Source organism: Rhinatrema bivittatum, chromosome 2, assembly GCF_901001135.1.
Source record: "Rhinatrema bivittatum chromosome 2, aRhiBiv1.1, whole genome shotgun sequence".
Classification (NCBI taxonomy): domain Eukaryota; kingdom Metazoa; phylum Chordata; class Amphibia; order Gymnophiona; family Rhinatrematidae; genus Rhinatrema; species Rhinatrema bivittatum.
The window spans coordinates 154,739,438-154,758,725 of NC_042616.1; the positions used below are offsets into that span (position 1 = coordinate 154,739,438).

General features: G+C 44.1%; 1 protein-coding gene across 1 annotated transcript in view; it reads left to right on the plus strand.

Moving 5' to 3' along the window:
- The window catches only part of CUBN (cubilin), a 639,217-nt gene that overhangs the window by 67,582 nt on the left and 552,347 nt on the right, over nt 1-19,288 (plus strand). The window contains exon 15 of the mRNA XM_029588764.1: nt 1,018-1,199. Within this exon, the coding sequence (XP_029444624.1) occupies nt 1,018-1,199 (182 nt within the window). The remainder of the gene's footprint in view (nt 1-1,017; nt 1,200-19,288) is intronic.

Below are 19,288 nucleotides of genomic sequence, written 5' to 3' on the forward strand. Positions count from 1 at the left end.
TAATGACTCCAAGGTCTCTAGCGTGGGATATTTGTATGTTGGTTTGCAGTTGGTGTTGGAAGGGACTACCTTCTGGAGTGATTAGCAGTAGTTCAGTCTTGGAAGTGTTGAGCACCAGATTGAGGCTTGAGAGGTGATGATTGATCGTTTGCAGGTGAGAGTTCCATAACTTGAACTATCTATCTAACTTGAACTATCTATCTAACTTGAACTATCTATCTAACTATTCTATCTGAATAGAGAATAATGGCTAAGGAGGTAATTTTCAAAAGAATTTACACGTGTAAAAGTAGCATATATTGCAGCAATTTTCAAAAGCCCATTTACATGCTAAGAGCCTGATTTCCAAAAGCATTTACATGTTTTAAACTGGGTTTTATACAATTAAATGCACTTTACCCACATAAGTGGCCTTTTGAAAATTGCTATTATATGTTCCATTGAACTGTCAATAGGTTTTACCCATGTCACGTGCACTTAACATGGGTAAATGGTTTCTGAAAATTGCTACAATAATATGTTACATTTGTATGTATAATTCCTGCACCTGTTAAAGTGCACTTACATATGTAAAACATATTGAAAATTGAATAGCATATATCGTACCACTTATCAAAAGCTCACTTATGTGTGTAAAACATAGGTTTAAATGAGTAAATCTTTTTGACAATTATTGCCTCACGCAGCTGGATAACTTTGCTCCACCCTAGAACACCCCGGCCTGCATTTTTGTTTTCTATCTGGCTAAGTTTTAACCAGTCAGTGAGGGGATATATTTCAATGCCAGATTTGTTTGACTTAGTCTGGGACTTAGCCAGACGAATCCTTTTAAATATTGATCTCATAGAACACTGAAAATTATTTGCCTGAGGTGAGAAAATGTGCATAAACTGTTCACCACAAATAAAGAAACAAAAATAAAGCTTCCCCAAGAGACCACTGATTATGGATGGTAGCACCAGCTGTAATTTAAAAGAAATGACTACATTGTCTTAATTACTGTTATTTTATTATTAGAATGTGGTGGCGAGCTAACAGATACCTATGGCTCAGTTAACTCTCCTGGATACCCTGGTAATTATCCCCCTAGCCGTGATTGTTACTGGACCATCTCTACCACTCCTGGACTCCTCATCACATTTGCCTTTGGGACGTTAAGCATAGAGCACCATGACAACTGCAACAACGACTATCTGGAGGTAAAGCATCTGTCTTACGAAATACAAAAGATTGCTTCAAAGATGTTTTAGACCATCTGTATCCATAGCAGTTGATGGTGGTTAAAAATGAATAAAAATCGGAATAATAATAAATACCCATCTCAGTGTTTGTTGGCAAAACACCTTTCAAGGCAGGAGAGCTTTATGTGGCTTGGATTATCTTGATCTCTGCCACTTCTGACTCAGAACTGACTTGGTTTGGATTAAATTTGAGCCTAAGATACTGCTTTATTCTGGTTCTAGCATTGGGCTTAGCTTGATCGATGGGTGCTTGAAAGTCTCACCTCCACTTTCTGGCTGACTGCTGAAAGTATTTAATCAGTCATGAGGTGACATCTCTAGCTAAAGGGTTGCATCCTCATTCCATCATTTTGCAGAAGGAAAGAGAATGAGAGTCATGTAGTAAGGGGTAGATTTTAAAAAGATACGTGTGTGGTTGCATGTGCATGTGCACATGGATGCGCGATTTTATAACATGCATGCACCTCGATAGTTAGCGGGTTTTAGGGATCAGGGCTAGTATGAGAAAAGGGAGGTAGATTAGGAAGGGGGGGTTAGGAAGTTCTCTCCCAGCCTGCTCCTTTACTGGAGCAGGCTGGGAGGGAACAGGGAATAGGGTCTATCGCGTCACCGCGTGCATCAACTGAAATCCCTCTCCCACTTATGCACGCGATTGGGCATTTGCGCGCACCGATATTAAATCGTGAGCGCATGGGTAGCAGATTTTGTAACATGCGAGCATCAATGCATGCATGTTATAAAATCGGCGCGTCCATGTGCGCCCACCAGGAACTGCGTGCACATGGATGCCTGACAGGAACTGCGCACGGGTTTAAAAGTTACCTTCTTAGCTGGATAAGTCTACCTAGTTGAGTTTAGATCTAGTCTATAATGGCATCTAAACTTACAAGGATAACTCTGAATATCAGTAGTTAACCGTATAAGTTATAACTTGTTCTGCCCCCAATGTGCCCAGTACATGCCTACTTTTTATGCGCGTACATTTTAGCTGCATAAGGGACTTATATGGCTAAGCGGCAGCCGCTGAACATATTTAGCGGCCGCTACTTAGCTGCATAAGTTTCACTTTTCCAGCTTAATAGCAGTGAACATGTGTTAAATATTGGGCCTATTCTATTTATTTCTCTCTCTTCCACGCGGCGACTGAAGACCTGCGCGACTGGCGCCGGAGCCCCACCGGGGGAAGGTCAGGTCAGTGTTCGGCCTCCCCACCCGGGGGACCCCCGACGCCAGCCGCGATCGCCGAGGCCGTTTCCGGCGAAGGAAAACCTGAAAAAAAAGAAGAAAACAACAAAAAACGCGCCTAGGCCCGCCCCAAAACAGAAGGCAGCCAACCAGAGAGAGCCCGGCAGGGATTTAAATCCTACCCTGCTAGGCGCCTTCTCTCCCTTCTCTCTCCTCCACGCGGCGACTGAAGACCTGCGCGACCGGCGCCGGAGCCCCACCGGGGGAAGGTCAGGTCAGTGTTCGGCCTCCCCACCCGGGGGACCCCGACGCCAGCCGCGATCGCCATTTCCGGCGAAGGAAAACCTGAAAAAAAAGAAGAAAACAACAAAAAACGCGCCTAGGCCCGCCCCAAAACAGAAGGCAGCCAACCAGAGAGAGCCCGGCAGGGATTTAAATCCTACCCTGCTAGGCGCCTTCTCTCCCTTCTCTCTCCTCCACGTGGCGACTGAAGACCTGCGCGACCGGCGCCGGAGCCCCACCGGGGGAAGGTCAGGTCAGTGTTCGGCCTCCCCACCCGGGGGACCCCGACGCCAGCCGCGATCGCCGAGGCCGTTTCCGGCGAAGGAAAACCTGAAAAAAAAGAAGAAAACAACAAAAAACGCGCCTAGGCCCGCCCCAAAACAGAAGGCAGCCAACCAGAGAGAGCCCGGCAGGGATTTAAATCCTACCCTGCTAGGCGCCTTCTCTCCCTTCTCTCTCCTCCACGCGGCGACTGAAGACCTGCGCGACCGGCGCCGAAGCCCCACCGGGGGAAGGTCAGGTCAGTGTTCGGCCTCCCCACCCGGGGGACCCCGACGCCAGCCGCGATCGCCGAGGCCGTTTCCGGCGAAGGAAAACCTGAAAAAAAAGAAGAAAACAACAAAAAAACGCGCCTAGGCCCGCCCCAAAACAGAAGGCAGCCAAGCAGAGAGAGCCCGGCAGGGATTTAAATCCTACCCTGCTAGGCGCCTTCTCTCCCTTCTCTCTCCTTCACGCGGCGACTGAAGACCTGCGCGACCGGCGCCGGAGCCCCACCGGGGGAAGGTCAGGTCAGTGTTCGGCCTCCCCACCCGGGGGACCCCGACGCCAGCCGCGATCGCCGAGGCCGTTTCCGGCGAAGGAAAACCTGAAAAAAAAGAAGAAAACAACAAAAAAACACGCCTAGGCCCGCCCCAAAACAGAAGGCAGCCAACCAGAGACAGCCCGGCAGGGATTTAAATCATACCCTGCTAAACGCCGAGCGTCGCGCGCCGAAGGAGCGCGACAAAGGGGCCTGCCCCTTTGTCTCGCCCCTTCGTAGAGCCCCAGAGCCTTACCCATGGAACAACCGATATCTTCAACAAAGGCAACAGCCAGCAAAGATTCAGATTAACCGTTTCAGACGTATAGAATAAAAGTCCACCTCCCCAGCAAGCTCTCCAACAAGCGTCCAGCATTCATCCAGCCTCTCCAGCAAGTTTTAAACATTCATACCAATCTCAGCACTCAACATCAGCTCCAAACTTAGTGACCTCCAGAAGTGGAGCTCTACCACCACTTGATCAAACAACCACCCACACCCAAGGAGGACTGAGCACTCCTCCAATCAATCCAACAAGCTTATAGACTTCCTTTCAACAATCATCCAAACCGCCATTCATTCAGACAAACACCTTCTTTCATCCGTCCACAGACATCTCTTCTTCATACAGACTTCTCACCAGTTGTATCCAGTCACAATCAAATATTGCTCAGACTAAACCTCTTCCGGAACCTCATTCATCATGTTCACACACAACATCCCAATCATCTACAACCAGAGGAGAATCTCCTTACCTAACTCCACAAACGTCTTACAAAAAAGAATTATTCCAATCATGACGTCTCCTTTGAACCAACTTCTAGGCCTCACGCTACTCTCAGTAACACTCCTCAATGCACAATCTTTAACTAAAAAGACACACATCCTCAATGATTACCTCCTGGACTCCAACCCAGACATCTGTGCCATCACAGAAACCTGGTTAAAAAACTCGGACATTGCCTTAACCAACCAACTACCTATCCAGTTATATGACATCTTCACCTTCCATAGACACAAAAAAAGAGGAGGCGGACTTCTTCTAGCCTCCAAGAAAGAACTCAGACTGACCGCTCACACCATCAAGACTGAATCCAAATTGGAACTAGGATTAGTCAAGTCAAAACTTCTACAAATTTTGTTAGTCTACGCTCCTCCTGGAGTTTTAGAAACCGACCCTTCACCCCTCATAGAATCCATAGCAAAACATATTAACTTAGACCTACCAACTATGATTATGGGTGATTTCAACCTCCATACAGACGCTATACTGCGAACTGCGAAGCCTTCCTCACCACCCTCACTGCTATGGGATTCTCTCAGACTATCAACAGCCCCACACACAAAGCTGGTCACATCCTGGATTTAATATTCATTAACTCTAAATTCACATGCACGGTTGATCCCACATGTACCCCAATCCCTTGGTCAGATCATTTCTTGATAGAATCATCCTTCTCCACATACAAACAGACTCGCACCTCTCCGCACCTTTCCACCATTCAATTCAGGAAATCATGTCCATCTGATATACTCAGCGAGCAGCTCTCCAAGGAACTCTCCAACCTGGACCTGTCTAATCCCGACTCAGCCCTATCTTCCTGGCAAACAATTACTGAAGCAGTCGCAAACAAATGGTACCCAATAACCTCCAAAACAATCAATCCAAAAAAAAGGGGGAATCAACCTTGGTTCAGCACCGAACTAAAACAGATGAAACAGGACTTATGCCATAAAGAAAATAGATGGCGAAAAACCCCCAACTCAACTACCCTTTCAGCATACAAGGGTTTCTTACATCGCTATAGGACCTGCATACTACAAAAAAAAAAGGAATATTACGCCAACAAAATACACCACTACCAGTATGACGCCCAGGCCCTATTTGCTTACGTAACACAAATAACTAAATCAACCCCGCCACCTATTCCAGACGAACAAGCTCTATCCAAGGCTAATGAACTCGCCTCATTTTTTCAACTGAAGATCCTAAATACTCTCGCCCTCCTTCCTCCTAATACAACACCTCTCAAATCAGATGAGAATTTCAATTTGTTCGCTAAACCTAGGTTGGACAGCTTCGAATTAATCTCCACCAAAGAGATTGAATCCATTCTAAAAAGACAGAAACCATCTAGTCATCCGGCTGATAATATCCCATCAAGACTCCTGCTGCTTATTCCAGACACGATCTCAGGACCTCTAACAAATATTATTAACAGCCTTCTAACTCAAGGAAGCTACCCAGACAGCCTAAAAACTGCTTCTCTTAAGCCCCTCTTCAAGAAACACAATCTAGACCCTAATGTACTAGCCAACTTTAGACCCATCTCCAATCTACCATTCGTTGCCAAACTTACAGAGAAACTGGTAAACACCCAGCTTTCAGAATATCTAGAGGACCATAAGATCCTATACCCCTCGCAATATGGCTTCCGGAAATCACGCAACACGGAGACCCTCCTCATTTCGCTTACAGACCATATTATAATGGGATTAGACAAAGGACATTCCTTCTTATTAGTTCTGTTAGACATTTCGGCGGCATTTGACACAGTCAACCACACCATCCTTCTGGATCGCCTTGAGGATATCGGCATCTCCGGATCAGCCCACAACTGGTTCAGGTCCTTTCTCAGCAATAGGACTTTTAAAGTCAAAATCAATAACAAGGAGTCACCTCTAACAAAATCTTCCCTTGGCGTACCACAAGGATCCTCCTTATCTCCAACCCTCTTTAATATATACCTCCTCCCCCTCTGCCAACTACTGACAGACCTCAACCTAATTCACTATCTGTACGCAGATGATGTACAGATTCTAATCCCAATATCAGAATCCATCTCAAAAGCTCTCACCTACTGGAATAACTGTCTTCTATCCATTACTAATCTACTCAACAGCTTAAACTTGGTCCTCAACGCCTCAAAGACGGAACTTCTCTTCATCTCTTCAAATGAAAACAATCTTCCTCCACCTTCACCGCACAATGCTCACATCACCTGTACGCACGTTAGAGACCTTGGGGTAATAATAGACAATTGTCTAAACCTTAAAAATGGTCAACACAACTACCAAAGACAGTTTCTTCAGACTACAGGTTTTGAAACGACTGAGACCACTCTTATTTTTCCAAGACTTCAGGACAGTCCTCCAGGCTCTTCTGTTCGCCAAAATAGATTACTGCAGTGCCCTCTTTCTAGGCCTCCCTAAATCTACCACCAAACCACTGCAGATGTTACAAAAGGCGGCAGCGAGACTGCTGACCAACACCAGCCGCGGTGAACACATCTCCCCCGTCCTCAGAAACCTACATTGGTTACCAGTAAATTTCAGAATCCTGTACAAATCTATTACCCTAATACACAAAACCATCCATCAGCAACTCCAACTCGACCTGGATATCCCTTTCAAACTCCACTCCTCTAACAGACCTACGAGAGATATCCACAAAGGCACTCTGAAATATCCCCCTACTAAAGCCACTCGCCTCTCTACGACCAAAGACAGAGCTTTTTCAATTGCAGGCCCAGCTATCTGGAACAATATCCCAGCAAATCTCAGATTGGAACCCTGCCTCTTAACCTTCAGAAAAAGACTAAAGACGTGGCTCTTTCACCAAGCCTTCCCAGATCCACCGGATAATCACTAGTTTGAGCCTCACTTCTTACAAGGACCTTGACACACTTCCTCCTGAACAATGGACACTGGCATTTCCTGGTTAAAGCATATGCTCTAACCCGTTAAATTATTCGTATCATGTTATATTTATTCTACCTGTCTCTATCTTCCTTCCAGCTTGTCTTTAAGCCTCCAAGTTTTCCATACCTTGTTGATTGTAACTTTGACTTATTCCTTCCTTTGTTATCTATTATTTACCAGAATTGTTACCTCAGTTTTACCCTTTGTTAAAATGTAAACCGATCCGATATGGTTATCTACTATGAAGGTCGGTATAGAAAACTGCTAAATAAATAAATAAATTTAAGATCATATTTAAGCCCTCAACTGTGTTGGAGGGAGAGATGGGGTGTGTGTATTTTGGGTTATGTTTGTATGGGTGTGTGTGTATGTGTGTGTGTGGTATTTTAGGAGGGTGTGGGTATATATAAGTGAGACTGAATGTTGGACTGTGGTATACGTGTGGCATTTTGGGGGAGAATGTGGGACTATCGTGTATGTGTGGTATTTTGGGGGGTATGGGTATATATATAAGGGTATATATATAAGGGGTTAAATGATTGTGGGACTATGGGGTTGTGTGTCATTTTGGGGATGTGGGTGTATATATAAGTAGAGTAAATGATTGTGGGATTATGGGGGTATGGTAGTAATTTGCGGGCATGTGGGTGTATATACAAATGAGGTGAATGATTGTGGTACTATGGGGTGTGTGTTGCATTTTGGGTGTGTGGGTATATATAAATGGGGGTGAATGATTGTGGAACTATGGGGTGTGTGTGGTATTTTGTGGGGTATGGATATATATAAGTAGGAGTGAATGATTGTGGTACTATGGGGTGTGTGTTGCATTTTGGGTGTGTGGGTATATAGAAGTGGGGGTGAATGATCGTGGGACTACGGTGTTGTGTGGCATTTTGGATGGGACTGGGTATATATAAGTGGAGGTGAATAATTGTCAGACAATTGTGTATGTGTGTTTGTGTGTGTGTGTGTGTGTGTAGTTTGCTGCATGGCTGTGACGTGAAAAGTGTGGGAGGAGATGTTTTGGAAGGTACCTTTCAGTGTCATTTTTCTCCAGCTGCTTTAGTTACTTTTCCAGTGAAGTTTCTTCAAATGGGCCTGTTTTGTACATATCATCGTGAGATGAATGAATCTTATTTGTAAGCCTCAGTATGTTGACTACCTAATCAATCAAATTTACTGCTAAGTGCTCTTTTTGATGCTTGCATTGTGCCAAAGGGAGCCTCCTTCTGGAGTTCATAGGATATAATATGCACAGGCAACATATTCCTTGTCTCTGTCTGCCAGTGTTGCTATGGTCCAAACTGCTAGAAGGGGGGGGGGGGGGGGGTTTGGAATGAAGTGCTGTTAATATTCTACAGCCTGTAACTGTTTCCCATAGAATACAATAGGGATTTTTTGGGAGGCTCGGTTCATCAAAACTGCTCACCTGTTGTTTCTAGTTTTCAAACTCGTCTGAGATATTTCCATTTTTTCTTGCATGCCAAATCTGATAACTTTTTGTTCCTTTTTGGAGAACTATTTTGCCTGCAGACAGACCTGATCTTTTATATAATTCTTTCCAACATTTGATGTAGTGCAAAGAATAAAAAAAAACTTCAAATAGCATCCCAGCCCTACCAAACAAAAATAAAGACAAAATAGTATTTTGTCAATTTATGTTGGAAATGCTGTGGACAATTTTCAAAAGCATTTGCCAGAGTAACTAAGCAGTTACCTGGGTGAATTTCTAGCGCTGAGTATTGCCTCCCCTGCATCTAAAAATGTGAGCTGTTTCTTAGCAGGCACACTTTAGGTTGAGGGGGAAAAAAAGGAAAGCATTAGGTGTAGGGGAAGGGCAGGGAGGTAAAGTGTGAGGGATTTTCATTGGAAAACTAGTTTGCAGGTCCAAAGTGCCTGCAAGTTGCACGTGAGAGGAAAATGCCAGGCTAAGAAAAGCAAAGTTATACTGTTGCAACTGTGTAACTTCAACTGGTAGCTGAAAAATCTTTTTTGTGAGCGCACTAATCTGAGCTGGCTGAACATAAATTCTATTCTCAGCCCTAAACAATGCAGAGAACAATACTGCAATGATTTTTAAGGTTAGTAAAAGAGAACAAGGAATGAGAAAGAAAGAGTATTTTTAATCTAGAGACATCACGCACTTCCTTAAGAGGGGCTTTCCTCGGTTGCATCCCATGTAAAGGATTGCCTTGAAATTATAATTTTTATCTCTACAAATGCTAGACAATTATTATCTTTCTGTATAAAATGAAGTGTCTATCTGTATGTATGTATATTGCTTATCTTTTGAGAACAGCTGGTCCTATCTACTGTAATCTTAGCAATGCAACCCAAAAATGTTACAGGAGGTGTGACATCACTGCTTGTGACCTGTTCTGGACCACTGCCAGAGAGCTTCAAAACAACCACTTGGTCTGACAAACAGCATTCTTAGTCCATTTTTCAGGTCTGTTACTTCAGATAAGAAAATACCTCCATTCCCAGAGACCTTCAGGCATCACAGGCATGTACAGCATGCATTTTGTTTTAAAAAGGCTAGCACAATGCTTAATGCAGCAATCCCTAAAATCCCTTCTGAGCTGAATGTTGTCACACAGGTGAGTCCCTATCAGCAGGCTCTCCAGTTTCCGTCCAGGGATGTTCCCCACCTGGAGTGGTAACTGTATACTTACTATGCTCCTGCTCTGACCAGACCCTGATTCTCTGTTAATTCCTCTGGCAGGTTCTCTGCCCCTCACAGGATCCGTCTCACTGATAGTTTTCTGTTGCTTTAAGAAGAGATCCCGTTATGCCTCAGTTAATCTCGCCTGGTTCTTCCAATCAGTCTCTTGGTCCTTTGCCATCAATTGGGTACTGAACAGGGTTTACAGATCTGTGAGGGAGCAGAGAGACATCTCTGCCCTAACATCATGAGTCTCGAGGTCACACCATCCAGAGGTGTGAGAAGAACCTTGAATGCCCTTTCACCAGGCTTAAGGCTTTCCTTTTCCATACCTTTTTAAATATGAGTTCTTTCTCCCTCTGAATTACTTTGATGAATACTTTGGCATTCCCACCACTCCTTCCCATCCTCAGTTGTGAGGTGTGATGAATGAGATGAAGGGAAAGAAGCTACACTCCCTCCCCAAAACAGAAAGCATTTTTCTGAGGAGAGAGTAATTGCTCAATAATTATTTTAAAAATTGTTTTCTGTTCAGTGATCCCCATGGGATGTGGGGGCTCATATGATTTTTCAAGGTGGCCCTTCACCATATTTTACTCATTTCTTTTTAAAAATAGGTCCTTTGCCATCAGCACTTTCCTTCCACGCATGGGAACTCTCCGGGTTCTGAAATGGAATCTCTGGGTCTCTAGAGAGACCTAGGAAAAGCTGGCTCCCCTGTCCTGTTCCCTGCAGGCTGCCTGGGAGGGGGGAGAAGCTAGATTACAGCTTCTTTGCTCTGCTTTGTCCATTCTAACCTCACCCCCTCCCCTCCTGTTCCCTACATCATAGGAGTGGAAGGGGAAGAACAGGAAGTGAGGGACTGGATTAGAATGCAGAGTGCTTCTTCTCTGCTCTCTATGCTTCAGCCTCAGCCTCGCTTCCAACCCTTCTCTTTCCTTCACACTGTCTAGGAAGGGAAAGGCTGGAGCTGGAAGAAGAGAGTTATTCTATGGTGAGTGAGATTTGGGGCACTGCTCAATAAAGTTGGGGCATGAGCCTTGAGTATACTTGTTAGGGAGGGGGAGAGCACTGAGGTCAGGAAGATGGGAGGGGGGGAAGGGGGAAAGAGCTGGGATTGAATTGGGGATAAGGAGAAGAGTGCTGGGGTTTTCCCTAAAGAGAGAGGAAAGACAGAGAGAGAAAGTATATGAGAGAGAGTATAGTGGGGAGAGGGGGGGGGGGGAGGGAAGTGGAAAGAGTAAATTGAAGTGAATCTCTTTTCTTCCCTGCTCCCACCGCACCCAACTAATTCACACTGAATCTCAGGGTGACCACAATTCAAAAGCTCCCAGGCCTTTGTGATTGGGTTTACATTCAAACATCTATCTCTCCCATTAGCATCCTACTTCCTGTCCTCCCAGTAACCTTTTGCTTCCTATTTCCCTTGGGACTACAACTCCCAGTAGACTCCTTTTTCCCGTCTTTGCAAATCACCCTCACAGCTCCCTCTATGTCTCTGGATGACTACTTTCTTCCCATTTGGGCTATTCCTGACTCAATGAGGAGCTCTCCTCATCACAGTGGGACCTGCTTGACGTGACCTTTTTTGGGGGCGTGGATTGACTGAAATTACTTCACTTTTCCGATAACAAACTGATACTACTACTATGTTCTTTGAAAATAAACACAAACTACAATTATGAAAGCAACAATCCAAGTAAAGAACACATATTTTGGCTATTACATATATAAAATGGTTTACTGTAAATCCATGACTGATTGGGTTCCTGGTTGGAGTCTTATCAGGAAGTGGGGTAGGCAGGAAGAGAGGCAGGCGTTACTGAGGCTCCATGTGACTGGATGATGAGACTGACAGGCCTTCTATACCTAATTAGTGCTAGGCAGGGAGGAAGTTAGGCCTTCTTGCAGTTCTTCAGGGCTGGACAGGAAGGCAGGCCATCCATGGCTTCTCAGAGCTAGAGAAGGAGGTAGGCCTACCTGCAATCCCTAATTTTGTTTACAAGGAGGCTTTAATCACTTAAAAATAGGTTATATTCCAGGATATAATGAGCAGGTACATAAAACTAATTATAAGCTATCAATGTGACTTAAATTTAGAATGATTATAACCCTTAAGAGTCTTGGGATGACCTCTGTAAACTATTTTGATAGTTGTAATGGAACTACAGTAAATCAAATACAATACAAAATTATTAATATAATATATTAATAATATAATAACCTAGGTGAAGAAGGGGTATATCTACTCGTTATAATATAAAGCAAACATATCTCTTACCTTTCCCAGTATAGTCCTACAGTTTTAACAGATTGGCAATTTTTTTTTTAAAGTTACTTCTGTTCAACATGTTTCACACAAATAAATGAAACAACTATTATAGCACAAAATTGCAATTCTAGGATTCCACTGTCAAATTGCGGCATAATTCTAACAGGAGAATTTTCAAATGAGTTACGCATTGTAGCAGTTTTCAAAAGCTATTTACCCACAACGTGGGTAAAACCTATTGATAATTCAATGGCATATATTGTAGCAATTTTCAAAAAGCCTATTTACACAGGTAAAGTGCATTTCCACATATAAAACCTAGTTTTAAGTGTGTAAATGCTTTTGAAAATCAGGCCCTTAATATTATTCCTTTCCTCACAAGCCTTGTCCCCCGCATCCACCTCCGAGAATCATAATTCCTTACCTTCAACCTGTAAACATTTACACCTTTTTAGTTGAGCAAAGGCAAGCCAAGGAGATCAAAACCAACTATAGTCATTCAGTTCTTGATTGACTAAGGATACAGCTGGAGAGATCAACAGAAACATTTTATTTTTATATCATGACCCCTTGGCTTGAATGTCATAATGCTATCCTTTTTTTTTTACTTTATTGATGCCTGCTTGAAATTTGAACAACTTTGTATACCAGGGGATTTCAAATTGGTCAATGTTATAGGCTCCTACCCTATATCATAGCCCTGATGTGCTCCTGTACAGCAGAGATGATACTGAATAGAGAAAGAACACATGAGGTGAATAGTCAATATATTCAATATTTCAAATTCACCTTGTTTGGACATTAAGGAATAAATATGAATGCTATGTTCAATGTATATGTCCTTCATATCAGGAAAGACGCTGATCACACTTGTGAGTTCAGTATATAAAGTCTTTTGTTAGGTTGCATCCATAGGCAAAATAATTGGTCATAAATTTTAATTTTCTAATTGCAAATAAACCACTTTGAAGTGACTGTATGCTCATCTTTAATAGTGCTGCTACCCGACCCTGTCCCAGTGTTTCGTATACTCAGTTAAATGGTGCGCTGTTCCTGTCAGCCTCTCTAGCTGGTCTCTCTCTGATCTGGAGCCACTTAAAATAAGGGAGGACCCACACCATGCTCAGAGTATGCAATGCAGTCAGGCTATCAGTCAAGGGATGCAAATGGGGCATCCGACAAACACTGGCATGCAGCATCACCTGCAGATGCAGCACCCGCTAGCATTGGCATCAGGGGTGGGTGGCAGTACTGGCCTGGGGACCCCTTCTCCCACTCAAAGTGAAAGCCAGAAGAAAGGGGTTGGAAAGGGTAAAACTTTTCCCCAGGCTGATCCCATGGCCCCTTCCAGCAGTCAGATGGCAAGCCAGCAGCCTGCCCTCTGCTAGGCATCCTAAGCAACCCACCACAGAGGAAATGGGGTGGTGTTCCCTAGCATTGTCCTGGGGCAAGAGGCAAGCAGCATCTAAAGTTGTAATGAGGAGTATCGTGGAACTAATTTTATTTATTTCAAAGTTCTATACTGCACATTCAAAGCTCTGAGCGGTTTATAATAAAAAAAAAAAAAAACCCACCAATAAAACAAACATAATAAACAGCATGTAAAATAAATCCGTGCCACATCTACAACAGATAATGGAGAATATGGGCTTTAAATGTCTGCTGCATGTGTTAGCTTAGCACCCAATTCCAAAAACCACTTCAGAACTACTGGCTGTCCCCATCCTGTTCAAGCAGTGCTATAGTCACATTCAGGCACAGCTGGCTAAGACAGAGGGGAGTAGCTTGCATTTCACCTGCAATATCTGAACCAGTGCAAATGCTGCATACTCTTACCTCTCCCTGGCAGAACACTGGTGGGACCTGCCGGGGCAGGGGCAGGTAGCAGCTCTAGTGGGGACCGAGCATCAGGGCGCAGGTGAGCTGTGCCACACACCCAGGTAATGGATAGTCCCCATACCTCATGCAATATCCTATCAGCCATAAGAAAGATGCTGGAGGGGTGGCAGCTAGACTGGAGAGCTAGGAGCCTTCAGACAGGTTTCTTTGTGACAGACAATGATGCAATATGACAAGGGCAGAGGAAGATGGAGGCTTTCGGGGTATCCATTCCTTTGCACACTGCTGCACCTGGCATTGAGGGATGTCCTGAGACTGGAGCTCAAGGATCAGGGAAATCCTTTCCTGAAGGACCTGATAGAGAGGTGTAGGAAAATAGCAGGGTGCTTCCATCGAAGCGTGAAGGGTGGGCAGCTTCTCATAAGCCTCGGATGCAAGATGTCGGAACTCCATGTCTGTGATGCTGCAGGGATCAGTGGAGCAGCAGACACCCCTTCATGAGCTGTCCTGGAAACAGAGGGGCTGAGGAAATAAGCAGCGTTAAAGCTGCCATGGGATTTTGCACGTACATGTGCGAGTTTCTGTGTGCGTTTTTCCCATGCGAGTCTTAGGCGGGTATGTAATAATGTATTCAGCAATATAAAATGCATGGAGAAAGCTGCTTAAGAACACACAGCTGGTTTAGTACTAGTGCATGCAAATGAGGCAAATGAATTATTCAGGAGCTATGCAGTAAGGTGCGCATCGGTTACTGCAGGTCTTTGTAGGTGGGCGTTTTAGCACCTGGGTCAGGGCAGAAGTTAAAGCACATGTCTGGAGATCAGTTTTGCTGGTATTAGTGTGGTTTGTCTGTGCAGCTCTGGGGTAATCGTGGATTACGTTCACTTTTTCTGGATGTGTATTACAGTCTGTGGGTCGGCAGAAAAATCTCTGCTTCATTACCCTTGCCTACCGGCCTCTGCTGGAACAGTTGCCACCCGGTCGGAGACAGAACATGAATGGGATAGACATTGCTCTGCCCACCTTAAATTCCACTCCTGGACCACTAATTTCTTCATGGTTTTATTGAAAGGGGAAGGCTTCCCCCTCCCCAAGAATCACTCGTGGGTTTTGGCACCGGTTTATGCGTGGTTTATTACCTTGGGCTGCGAGCACGTGTGTTTGCTCTTTTCTGTGTGGGTTTCACATAAGCGTGGACTTTCTGTGCGCAATCTCATTTACATACACGGATTTTATTACATCCCATGGAGGTGCCTGCTTTTGTTGTGCGCTCTTAAAAATATACGTGCAGACAACTAGCGCCAATTATACAGGGGTCTTATTGCATTGGCCCCAGAGAGAGGTGTGGATTGCCCCTTGGGGAATCAGATAATAGAAATCCTGAAGCCCTTCAAGAATGCCATGGAAGATCTGAGATCCAGAAGTGCCAGCATGGGTGGAGTAATCCCTATAGTAAATATTCTGGAGGAAAAATTAGAGGGTTTCCAATGAGCAGGAGGAAATGGAAATCGAGGTGTTACAGTTTTTGTACTCCTTGCGGCAGCAGGTGCAAGTGAGACTGAAACCTCTGACACAAAACAATAAGTTCATGCTTGCAATACTTTGTGATTCATGGGTGAAAGGGAGTCTTGCCATTCAGTCCCAACATCTCACATTCATGAAGGAGATGTTGGTAGCTAGGATGTGTGAACAGGAGCACCAGAAGCAGAGGCACAGTGGGGATGTGGCACAGGAAAGAGTGGCCACCTCAGACACTAGTGCAAGCAAGAGAAGCTCCCTGTCAGCTACCATTTTCCTCCCCCACCTCAATATGGCTAAAGCCATGTTGCATGCAAAAAACCATCTCTACTGATACAGGCCATAGCTAAATAAGCTGGCAAAAGAGACCCTCAGCCCACTCTAGCAAAGGAGGTCACAGGAGAAATATCTGTGACATGCTATCTTGCACAGCCTATCAAGGACATGGCCACAGATGGGCTTTGCAAGATCAAACCAAGATCAAGCCAAGGTGGCTCAGCACTATCTTTCCTATCAACCAAACAAAATACCCAGTGAACATGTCTTCTGAATGACAGGGACCTCCTGAGCACTCATCGCTCAAAGCTGGCCCCAGAGTTTATGGAAAAGCAATGGGGATTTTTCTTGGAGGCTTATTGGGACTGAAAATACTGACCCAATATATTGGTTTTGAAACTCATCTGAGATATTCACATTTTCTTCCTGCTTGCCAAATTTTCTGAAATTCCATCCCTGTTTTGGAGAATTATTGTGCCTGCAGATGAACAGAAGGACAGATGAATATTCATCCCTTTAATATACTTCTTTCCAACATTTCATTTATTGAAAAGCATAATAAATCTTGATAAAACACTATTTTGTTATGACATTATCAGTCCTACACCTTTAAAAATAAAATAACTCTCTTTGTTGGTCAGAGAATATTTTACCAAAGGTGACATTTTAGTCAGTTATAGTGATGTGATATTTTATTTATACAAAGGTGATGGTGTAATATACAGGAATCTATTTGAGAATCTTGGGTTTTTTTGTTTATTTGTTGATCTGAGACAACATCATACAGAGGTCTGTGTGTATAAAAACCCTGTTTATAAAGCATTAAAGTATGTACTCTGCGGTACCTGCTTGTATGCTGACAGAGACTCCTCCATGATGCCCTGTAGTCTGGCAGATTTAGAGTAACAAGAGTGCCAGTGTAGATGAAAAGCATTGAAGTTTCCTAGAAGTCAAGGTGAAACTGCCAAACACTAGCAGCTGTTCAGTATAGAAATACAGAAACCTACTGTAACAACTGTACAGCAGAATCTTGGGTAACTGCATTCACTGATTCAAGAAACTCATTGAATTTTAGTAAAGGTAAAAAGGCTAAAGAAGCTTTCTGTGTGTACTGAAATGGAAATGACATTCTAATGATAACATTAGGGCTATAAATAACAAAAATAACCATCCTGGAATACGTTACGGGTGTATTACCAAGAAAATGTGGAAAGTTATTTTAACACAATTAGATCATTTAATTACTTTCTAGTTTGCAAGATAACAAGTTTTAGTTTCTTTTTCATGGAAAGAGGAAAATAGAGTAACAAAATAGTTTTATTTGCAGCCTAGGAAATCACATAAAAAATCAACAACTTGTTTTCAACTGTCCTGGAGGTACAATGAAGTAAGGTGAGTTCTTCAAGATCACACAACGCATTAATGGCAGAGGGGAGTTATGAATTCATTTCCCCAGTGCTTTTCCTGAATGACATTTTAAAGGACTAACCTCTATTCTGGTGGTTCTTATCCCAGTCCTCAGGATCTGCCTGACAATTTTGTTTTCAAGACATTCACAATAAAGATCCATGAGATATTTGCATAAACTGCTTCTACTGTATGTAAATAAATCTCATGCATATGCATTGTGGATATCCTAAAAACCAGTCTGGTAGGTCAGGTATTGAAGATCAAGTTGAGAACATCTATACTAGACCACTCCTCTGAGCCCCTAGAATGATGCTGAATGCCATGTTTGTACACCAGCACACACATATTAGGAAATGGGTGAATTATTAATTTTCGAATGGACATGAGATTGAATCCCTGGCTCCTTTTATTTGTTGACCAGTAACGTTAGATTAAGGCAAATATCAGTTTTTCAACTGGGTCCCAAAGGTAAAATGTGACTTACCTAAGATCCCAGAAAAGAGAGAGTGGCAAGGGAAATCAACTCATATTTTAAGGACTTTTCCTAAGATAATATGGAGGTAATTTTCAAAGGAGTTGCCCTTGCAAATGTACAATAATATCATAGCAATTTTCAAAACCCATTTACCCGCATTTAGGGCCTGATTTTAAAAATCATTTACATGCGTAAAATTGGGTTTTACATGTATAAATGCACTTTACTTCAGTATGTGGGCTTTTGAATTGCCCATAGGATTTACTCACATAAATGCATTTTACTCGAGTAAATAGCTTTTGAAAACTGGTATGATAGCACATTACATTTGTGTGTGTAACTCCTTTGAAAATTCATCTGTAAGTGCACTTAGGGGTAGATTTTCAAAAAGGGCGCCCTCGCGTACTTTTGTAGGCACATCAGGCGCAAACAAAAGTACGCGGGATTTTAGTAGATACACGCGTAGCCGTGCAAATCCTGGATCGGCGCGCGCAAGGCTACCGATTTCGTGTAGCCGGCGCGCGCCGAGCCGCGCAGCCTACCTCCATTCCCTCCAAGGCCGCTCCGAAATCGGAGCGGCCTCGGAGGGAATTCGCTAACGCCCTCCCCTCACCTTCCCCTCCCTTCCTCTACCTAACCCACCCCCCTGGCCCTGTCTAAACCCCCCCTTACCTTTGTTGGGGGATTTACGCCTCCCAGAGGGAGAAGTAAATCCCCGCGCGCCAGCGGGCCGCTGGCGCGCCTAGACGCAACCCAGGGGCGGTTCCGGAGGGCGCGGCCACACCCCCGGACCGCCCCAGGCCGAAACCAGAAACGCCACGTCCCGCCCCGAAAACGGCGCCCCGCTCGGCCCCGCCCCCGACACACCCCCCTCGGAAAACCCCGGGACTTATGCGAGTCCCGGGGCTCTGCGCGCGCCGGTAGGCCTATTGAACATAGGCGCACCGGCGCGCAGGGCTCTGCTCGCGTAAATCCGGGCGGATTTACGCGAGCAGGGCTCTTAAAATCCGCCCCTTAATGTGGGTAAAACTTATTGATAATTCAATAGCCTATGTTGTAGCAATTTTCAAAAGTATATTTACATGGGTAAAGTGCATTTACACATTTAAAACTAAGTTATGAACATATAAATCCTTTTGAAAATTACCCCAATTTGTTCTTCCATTCTGAGAATAGAGAGACCCTCACTCTCCATATGGTGGTACTGTATGTAGCTATCCCATACCATCTTTTACTAATAGGGTCTTCAGTGAACAAACATACAAAGGGGTAGATTTTAAAAGGAGCACGTGCACGTCCATATGTGCGAGGTTCCCGGCGCACACACCTGGACGCACTGATTTTATGACATACGTGCACCAGCACGCGCACGTTATAAAATCTGTTGGCCATGCGCACTGGATTTTAAAATCCATGCATGCTTGTGCGGGCAGCAAGTGCAAGGGAGGTGAATTTTAATAAATTATGCACGGCGACGCAATCAGATTCCCCTAGTTCCCTCCCAGTCTGCTCCAGTTAAGGAATGGAAGGAGGGAACTTCCCTACCCCCCTGCCTAACCTTCCTTCCCTTTCCCTTTTCTCCTCTCCACCACAACCCCTAACCCCTACCTAGTTACCTGAA